The sequence below is a fragment of the Echinops telfairi genome, unplaced genomic scaffold, assembly GCF_000313985.2.
Source record: "Echinops telfairi isolate 266 unplaced genomic scaffold, ASM31398v2 ScPeMD7_2;HRSCAF=8, whole genome shotgun sequence".
NCBI classification, from domain to species: Eukaryota; Metazoa; Chordata; class Mammalia; order Afrosoricida; family Tenrecidae; genus Echinops; species Echinops telfairi.
In genome coordinates, this window is record NW_022103898.1 from 79,075,068 (window position 1) to 79,084,781 (window position 9,714).

At 37.6% G+C, this 9,714-nt stretch overlaps 1 protein-coding gene and 1 pseudogene across 1 annotated transcript; both read right to left on the reverse strand.

The window, feature by feature from the left end:
• Nucleotides 1-1,310: 1,310 nt before the first annotated feature.
• LOC101649900 lies at nucleotides 1,311-2,100 on the reverse strand (annotated as a pseudogene).
• A 6,345-nt stretch (nucleotides 2,101-8,445) lies between these two features.
• LOC101650209 (olfactory receptor 6C74-like) lies at nucleotides 8,446-9,390 on the reverse strand. The gene has a single exon (XM_004700867.2). It carries the CDS (start codon nucleotides 9,385-9,387, stop codon nucleotides 8,446-8,448), a length of 942 nt encoding a protein of 313 aa, XP_004700924.1. The 5' UTR covers nucleotides 9,388-9,390.
• Between the last annotated feature and the right edge of the window lie 324 nt (nucleotides 9,391-9,714).

Sequence of the window (9,714 nt, forward strand, 5' to 3'; positions counted from 1 at the left end):
GAGGTGCTTTCTTAATGCACACTTACCCTTTATATAAAACTATCTCTTCTACATATGAGTTTCTGTGGATTTGTTTCCCTAGTTTACCCAGACTAACACAGTACCAGAAGCTATATCACACAGTAAACACATTAGCAGTGGTGTCTCGGGGGTGGTAGAACATTTTTAAGTGAACCAATATAGAACTACACTTTGTAAATATTATTCACCTCAGGATATACCTTTAAGATTTTATGGACTGACTTTAGGAAACTAATGCTTCTAGATAATAATTTGACTATTCTATAGGTGCATAAGCAAATGTGGTGAAGGAAGCTGATGGAGCCTCACTATCAAAAGATATAGCGTCTAGGTTCTTAAAGACTTGAAGGTAAACAAGTGGCCATCTAGCTCAGAAGCAACAAAGCCCACATGGAAGAAGCACACCAGCCTGTGTGAGTACGAGGTGTCAAACGTATCATGTATCAGGCATCAAAAAACAAAAAATTCAAATCAAAGAATTGTGAATGAGGGGGAGTGCAGATTGGGGACCCAAGACCCATCTTTAGGCAGCTGGACACCCCCTTACTGAAGGGTCTTGGGGAGGAGACGAGCAAGTCAGGGTGCAGTGTAGCAAAGATGAAACATACAACTTTCCTCTATTTCCTAAATGCTTCCTCCTCCCGCTCCCCCACTATTATGATCCCAATTCTACCTTACAAATCTGGCTAGACCAGAGGATATTCACTGGTACAGATAGGACCTGGAAACACAGGGAATCCAGAACTGATGATCCTTTCAGGACCAGTGGTGAGAGTGGTGATACTGGGAGGGTGGAATGGAAGGTGGAACGGATTACAAGGATCTACCTATAACCTCCTCCCTGGCAGATGGACAAGAGAAAAGTGGGTGAAGGGAGTTGGTAAGATATGAAAAAATAATAATTTATAAATTATCAAGCATTCATGAGGGAGGGCGATGGGAGGGGGAAAATGAGCGGATACCAAGGGCTCAAGCAGAGAGCAAATGTTTTGAGAATGATGATGGCAGCAAATGTACAAATGTGATTGACACAACGGATGTATGTATGGATTATGATAAGAGTTGTACGAGCCCCCAATAAAATGATTTAAAAATGTACTGCCTTAGTCACAGAGCAGATAAAAGAACAATATGCACAACCCCCAACTTATTTGCAGCCCAGATAGTGAAGTAGTACTAGAGAAGACTTTAGCACTTCAGCTCTTTTTGTGTATCTGCACTTTTCTTTAATCAAACATCTTCTCAGGAGTCAGAGTCACCTTCTCCAGGTCAGAGATTCCATTTTATCCCTAGATGCTTGGGACACTGATGAAGAAGTTGTCGTTTAAGTCATGGAGTCCCTTAATCATGGTGGAAATTAGATGTACCCACCTGAGATTCTTCATTATACTCTCTTCCAACTCGTCCACAAACAACCCAATGGTCCAGGAAGTATAGTCTTTCAGTTTGATCACCTCATAAGCATTATTCACTACCTGTTTGTGGACCTTTTCCCACAGTTCCTTAGCCCCATCATTGCGTAAAACAGGGTGCAGGTTTTTCAGGGAGACACCGGCAACATTCACTTCACTGAAAACTGGCATACCAAAGTCTACATGCTCCCCAAGGACCCATCTATGACAGCTTAGTGCTTGGACTCTAATTAGGTAATAGAACGTTGCCAAATCCAGATTACAGTAACTTCCAATAACACGGTTCTTCCAAGCCACATGGGTAAGGATATCCATTGGATTCGAAACAACAAACACCTTGCAGTTTGGGCTGTGTTTTCCTACATTGGGGATGATAAATTTGAAGATGTTCACGTTGCTCTGAAACAAATTAAGTTGCCTTTCTCACTCCTGTTGATGCATTGACTGTGCTAATAACCAACTTGGAATTTGCAGTTACACTTACAGTCTTTGCCAGAGACAATTTTGGACTTCAAAGGAAAAGGCTGCCCTGCTGGAGAACCATCATTTCACCCTTCACTTTGTAGTCCGTAACACGAACAAGAGCGAGTTCATCTGCCAAGTCCTTCATTAAAAGGCTGATGGCAAAGGTCATGCCTACAGCACCCAGCCCAACAAATGTAAACATATTCTGAGGGGTCTGCTCTTCTTTAAGAAGATTCTGCACCAGCTGATCCTGAGTGTTACCATGCTGCTTTTGGAAGAGGAAGGAAACAGATGGTTCACCAGGTCAGCAGGAGGCAAAGTGAAGCTGTCAGAGCAGGCATCAGGTCTCGGACCACGTTTTGAGTTGAGGAGAAATTTTAACCTGTTGTTGTTAAGTGTCATCAAGTGGACTGTAACCAATGGAAACATTATGCACAACAGAATGAAATACTGCATGGTCCTGGCATCTTCACAATTGTTTTGAAACTTGAGCCCATTGATGCTGCCACTGTGTCAACATCAACCCATCTCGTTCAGGCCTTTCTCTTTGTCACCACCTTTCCACTTTACCAAACATTATGTCCCTTTCCAGGGATATTTCTCTCCTTAAAATATGTCCAAAGTATGTAAGACAATGTCTTACCTTTATGGAATACAATGGCCTTACTTCTTGCAATACAGATTTGTTTGTCTTTTAGCAGTCCATGGTACTTTCAATATTCTTCTCCAGCACCACAATTCAAACCCATCTATTCTTCTTCTGTCTTTCTTTTTCAGTGTCCAACTTTCACATGCATATAATGCAATGGAAAATACTATGGTCAGGCTCTTCTTATTCCTCAAAGTAACATCCTTGCTCTACAATACTCTAAAGAGGTCTTGTGGGGCAGATTTACCTAAGAAATATAGAGTCTTTTGATCTCTTGACTGCTACTCCCGTGAGCATTGTTTGTGAAACCAAGAAAGTTAAAACCCTTGACAACTATAACCTTTTCTCCATTTATCATGCTATTACCAGTTGATCCAGTTGTGAGGATTTGGGTCTTCCTTGTGGTAGAGAGTCTTATAGATCACCTCCCTGGAGCACAAAGATCTTCCATTAATATTGTCATTGATTAGCCCCTGGTATTAATTTTTAAAACACTGTTGAGAGAGGGATTTTGAGCCAATGTAGGTTAACTCCATATCTCAATACCTGAATTCCCCATTGGTACAGAATAAATCATTTCATGGATGGATGGTATTTACACAAAAAAATGGGAGTTGGTTGCAGGGAAATTTTACAGTAATATTCACTAAGAATGTCAGTCACAGGTTTTTCAGAATAATATATATCTTCATACAGCATATAGGGCATTGATATAGTAAGACAATGATTGTCCGTCTACTGGCAGTTCAATACTCCTAATATAGCTGTCTTCTGCTTCTTCAAACACCGTGAATTTTCAATCTTTGGTCCTCAGGTTACACAATCCTTGATCTTCATCAGCAAGTTCTTCAACTCCTCCTCACTTTCAGTCAACAAGGTTGTGTCATCTGCATACCGCAAGTTGATAAGCCTTCCTCCAATTCTGGTGACACACTCCTCTTCATATAATACAGCTTCTTTGATCATTTCTTTAACATATGGATTGAATAAGTATGTTGAGAGAATATGTGGTACTCTGAGTAGACTAGAGAAATAAATTCATAGACACTCATATGTGTATAACAAAGAGGTTTACATACAAGAGCAATTGAATACTGAGAAAACATCCCAGCCCAGTTCTGATCAATGCCATAAGTCTGATATTAGCCCACTTATCCAATTCCAAACTATAAATTCCTCTTCAGACTCAAACAACAAATGCATGACTCAGAATGCAGGATGAGCACACTGCCGTGGGTGGAAGAACTTGTGGATCCAGTGAGATATAAGCACCTCAGTGCAGCCAAGGGCTTCACTTGGCTTCTCCAGCTCCAGGGCTCTGGCTGCCATCAGCCTGTCTCCATGTGGCTTGCCAACAAGAATGTCTCACAGCGACTGAGACTGTGTCCCGTCTCCAGCAAGTGATTTATCTCCTTAGTGCCGCCAAATAAAGTCAACTAGCAGCAACTTGCTTGACAGGGTAGACTCCACCTCTTTACCCTGAATCTTCAAATTGACACCAGATTAAGTGACTACCACAGGCCACAGCTTATCAATATGACATTTTCACATAACTTGTTAGCCATATATAATTTTCAAACAATAATAAAATCATATCTATACCTAACAGGATAAAATTAAAATGCATACAATCCAATATGTGCCATTCTCATTTAAACATAACATAGAATTGATATTAAATGAACATCTTTACAGATATGCCTAGAAACATTTCTCCATCCTGTCTGGAAATTATTTCTACTTGCATATAATATTATGGAAAATAGGAAAAATTAGAAACCTTAAATTCTCCATTTTTTTTTTAATAATCAATTTATTGGGGCTCATACAATTCGTCACAATACATAGATCAATTATTTATCAATAAAATTATTGTTCTAATGTATAAAAGTGATTTTTAAATCTTGTAATTTTAATTATGCAATACAGAAAAATGATCATCTGCTTCCTTAAAGACTGCAGCCAATAGAATCCTGTGGAGCAATGTTCTTCTCCAGCACATGGTGTCTCCACGCCTCAAAATCAACTCCAAGGCCATGGGTTTGGTTTCTTTTTTTCTAATATGTCAGTCAAGACATAAAGATGGAAGCCAAGGCATAAAATTGGCATCTAAATATTTGCCCATGTGTCCACAAATCCTTGGAAATAATATCTTCTTGAATACAGGGTTCTGCAAAGATGTTTTGTGTTTGTTAGTTGCTGTTCAGTCCATTTTGAAAACAGTAACACCACTTACAACAGCAGTACATAAAATGACCTTGAACCAGCCTTACAATGTTGCTGTGCTGGAGCTTAATATTTGCTGCCTTTCTTTTTAATCCCCAACTGTACTTTACCAGGCACACTGTCCTTCTTGAGCCAGTGGCCCCTTCTGATAACATGTCAAGAGTACATTGGAGAAGTCTCACTATCCTTGCTTCTGTGGAGAATCCCAGCTGTCATGGACTCAATCAATATATTTTAGTCTTCTGGAAGCCTATGGTTTTATATTCATATTATTCATCAGCACCATAATTCAGGTGCATACGTTTTTTCCAAGGTCTTCCTTATCCATTTTGCAATTTTTACAAGCATATGAGATGATTGAAGACATCATCGTTTTTGTGATGAATATTAGGCTCCAAATTACATCTTTAATTTTGAACATTTTAAAGCAATGTATAGGAGCAGATAGGCCCAATGCAATGCCTTGTTTTATATCTTGAATGCTGTTATTATGGAAGTTAATTATAAATTCAAGTAAATGAAATCCTTGGTAAATTCAAACTTTTCTCATTTTATCATGATGTGATTAATGGAACTGTGAAAATTATTTTCTTTTATATTGAAGTACAGTTCATGCCAGGGGCTGTAGTCATCATTAATACATCATCCAAATACTGCCAACGATGGAATCGTGTTAACTGATTATGTTAAAGAGGAGAAGTTGAAGCTTCTAAATTTTACAAAGAACCAGCTGAAAGTATTCTTTCAAGGGTCTATCTCCATAATTATAAAATACGTTTGGATTGCCTAAAATACATTGAAACAACAAATAAAATCCTCTGCTGTTAAGTGGACTTCCACTACAAGAGGAACTGTTCTATGGGGTGTTTGAAGCTGTTGCAATGAACTCAATGGCAGTGAGTTAGTGTTTGAGAATCTTTCCAGAAGACGGCTGTTTTCAGTGGTCGGGTCTGCTCAGGTTTCCCGTAGCAGCCCCTCGTTTGTCCTACTTGATCATCAGCGCTACTTAACTGAAACTCTGGAAATGAAAGTCCTAGAAAGAGAGGAGAGCAAACAAAGTCCACACAAAAGTATTCTTAAAAATAAGTGTCAAGGGTATTTCAAGTGCAAAAGTTATCCATCCACAAACTCAGTGTGTCAGTCTGGGTAGACTAGGGAAACAAATCCTTATATGTGTATAAGGGAGAGGTTTATATACAAGAGGAATTGAACATTTAGAAAGGATCCCAACCCAGTTCAGTCCAAGTGCATAAGTCTGATCCTAGCCCATATGTCCAATACCAATCTATAAAGTCCTCTTCGCAGTCACAAAACACATACAATGATGTCAAATGCAGGACGATCACAGGCCAGTGCGTAGAAAGTCTTTGGAACCAGTGGCGTTGTGAGCATCTCAGTGCTGGCAGGGGTCTCTACATGGCATCTCCGGTATCAGAGGTCTGGTTGCATCAGAGTAAGCCCATGTGGCTTCTCTAAGTTAGAACACTAGCACAGTTCCATGTGTCTTGTCAGCTGCAATATCTCCCAGGGAGTGGCAGAGAGATACAGGGTCTCCGCCTCCAAGCAGGAATACTGGATTTCCCAGATTCTCAGGAGAAAGCCATGCCCACACAGGGGTCTCATTGGCTATCTTGATTGACAGGCTAGATTCCACCCCTACATTCTTAATCCTTAAATTGACAAATGATTACATAGCTACCACACTTTGGGTTGTCAGTGAAAATCAAGATGTAAAACCAAGTGAATACCACACTTGATGTTCTCTTCATGATAAACGACTGAAATTGTACCCAAGAAAAATCATTATGTCTGTTAAGTTCTTCATAATGAGGTTTTTAAAAAATGTTTTTATTGTTTTAATAAGATGTAAAATGTCACTTCATTCTTCTTAGAACACCCAACTAAAATTTAAAAACCCAACTGAAGCATCTGATAAGATCAATGAACGCTCACCTTAAAAGGATGAGGCTATCAGTAAAGTACAAAAATAACAATAATGGAATTCGTACATCACATTGCCAATGATTTGGAAACCCAAATAAAAAGTAATGAAAAATATATGGATTTCAATGGACTTTCATGAAGTACTTCATTCACGAGGCAAATGGAAATGTCATATGTTGAAGTTTTCCATGCTTTAAAACAAAGTGCCACAAACAGTATAAAAAAACACACATGGTTTTTGTATCAGAATTTCTGTCAAACTGGATAGTGGGTAATGCTTAACTGTACAATCTGTAGAACTTTCAGGTTTCATGAAGGCTGAATCTTCATGTGTAGGCTCAATTGGGGAATGAATATAAGTAGCACATACAGTGGCATTAAGGAACAGCCTGCTGATGACACTGGACATTTCCACTGCTGGGGTGTACTTCGCCTCTTTAGTACCTTGCATCAAAGCAAATGCTGAACACTAATTTTTCTTTTTCATTTTCTTTTGTAAAATGAAAATGCTCTCAGATTTCCTTAGATTGGAATAAACACTTAATATAAATCTTAGATAAATGTGAAATATAATTCCAACTGTTAAAAAGTGGAGAAACCTCTCTTTTTAATTAAGCGGTGTAGAATAAGCATTTATAACATTGCAACACCATAAAAGTCTCAGAAAAATAGAAATGTGTGTAGGTGGGGAATATCCTCAAGTTGATAAAGGATATATATCAAACACACCTGCCATGATACTTGACTTTGGCTTCCTATTTGACTGTAGTGTTTTACTGTACACTGTAACCATATAACTTGGCTTCTGAAACTCTAGGTTCTGACTGCGTTCCATTGGTAAGCTTATGGAAGACTTGCTAGCATGGTGTGTGTTTGTGTGCATGTGTGTGTGTGTAAGAAGGAGGTATCTTCTAGCAAAATAATTGAGCCAAAATCTTATGTAGGTATAATCTACATAGGCTCTTTAGTTAGTTTCTGATATAAAGCACTTTACTAACCAAAACAGCTTTTATTTTATAATAACAAAGAAATCTGCAGATATTGTAAAAGCATCTTTATTAAGCCCAAATCTGAATACATGTGTATAGATTCATTACTATGACTCCAGGAACACCATATATTTTACTAAAATATTAACATTGTATAGTTTAAGAAATATTTCCTAAAGATTTAAAAATAAAATAATTATTTCTACTCTTCACGAATAAATTACATCTCAATATATCTACACTAAAATGAGTTGCATATTTTTATTTTTAATATTGGTTCATAATGAAACATTTTGAAGTGAAATAAGAAAATTAGTTTGAAAGAGTGAAGTTTTTAAGCAGCACATAAGAGAGCACCATAAATGAGCTTTATACCATTGAAAGATCAAAATGAAGGGGAAGTTTTACTTCACAGTAAAAATTTATAGGCCACTTAATGACAACAAGGACACCCGGTGGTGTACTGATTAAGTGTTGGGCTACTAAGAGCAAGGTCAGCGTTTTGAAACCACCAACCATCTCCCTGCACTTCCTACTACTCTAAAGAGCTACAGTCACTGAATCTCACAGGGGAGTTCTACCATGTCCTATATGGTCGCATTGACTTGATGGAAGTGAGGTTTGCTTTTTATGTTGTTGTTAATCACAACCATAATATAAAAATAAAATAAGTCTGAATATAATCATATACGTTAAAATTTCAATTAGCTATAGTTGTTTCCTTTAAAAAAGCAAATATTTATTTTTTTAAGGTAAAGAAGATAAATTTTTGAATGATATCATTTAAGGCATTTTTCACTTGTTTATTTCTGAGGGTATATATAAAAGGATTTAGGACAGGTGCCACTGATGTGTTGAGTACAGCTATCCCCTTGTTTAAAGCAACTGTGTCCTGTGCAGAAGGCTTGATATACATAAAAATGCAGCTGCCATAAGAGATGGAGACAACAATCATGTGGGAGGAACAGGTAGAAAAAGCCTTCTTCCTCTGCTGGGCAGAAGGGATTCTCAGAATTGTTCTGATGATGCATACGTAGGAGAGTATCACCAATGTCAATGTAATCAGCAATATGAAAATGGCTGAAATAAAGCCTAACAAATCTATGGTCCGTGTGTCTGTGCAGGAGAGTTTTAGGAAAGGAGAAAGGTCACATCCAAAATGATCAATAAGATTGTCATCACAGAATTCCAACCCCAAGCACAAGATAAGTCCAGGAGACACAATTAACAAGCCGACCAACCAACAGGCAGCAACAAGCTGGGTACAAACTCTGCTGTTCATAATTGTCGTATAGTGAAGGGGTTTGCAGATGGCCACATAGCGGTCATAGGACATGGCAGCCAACAGGAAAAACTCTGATATGCCAAACAACATGGCAAAAAATAGTTGTGTCATACAAGCCTCATAGCAAATAGTTTTATCCCTAGTCACAAGGCTAAATAGGTACTGAGGAATGCAGACAGATGTGAATGACATTTCTAAAAATGAAAAATTCCGAAGGAAGAAATACATGGGTGTCTTGAGTTTGGAAGTCAACAGAGTGAGCAAGATAATTGTCAGATTTCCGATGATACTCAATATATATGTTATAAATAGAAAAAAGAAAATTACAATTTGCCAGTTTGGATCATCGGTCAGTCCTAGGAGAATGAATGTTGTTACCACGGTGTCATTTCTCATTGTTAAAATGCTCTGAGTTCCAAGGTGGCTAGAAAAAAATATTTATAAGTTTAAAGAAAGCATTAATAAATATAAATTTAAAAGTGACAAACAGATAAATTCCACTGAAATTTTTATATGTTGTGTTTAGCTTATCTTCTTTTACATTATTATATACTGGATCTCTTAAAAATAGTTATAATCTGAAGATTTATTTCCAGTTTATTTGGGGGTTCCTTGATACTACCAATGGATCTATATTTAATTATAAAAAACTTATGAAATTTAGTATCATGTTAATGTCTAAATTATTATAATAATTTCACATTAAAAATTTTCATGAAATAT

Excerpts from the sequence above, each read along its gene's own strand:
- LOC101650209 (XM_004700867.2), bottom strand. The coding sequence starts at position 9,387 with ATGAGAAATGACACCGTGGTAACAACATTCATTCTCCTAGGACTGACC.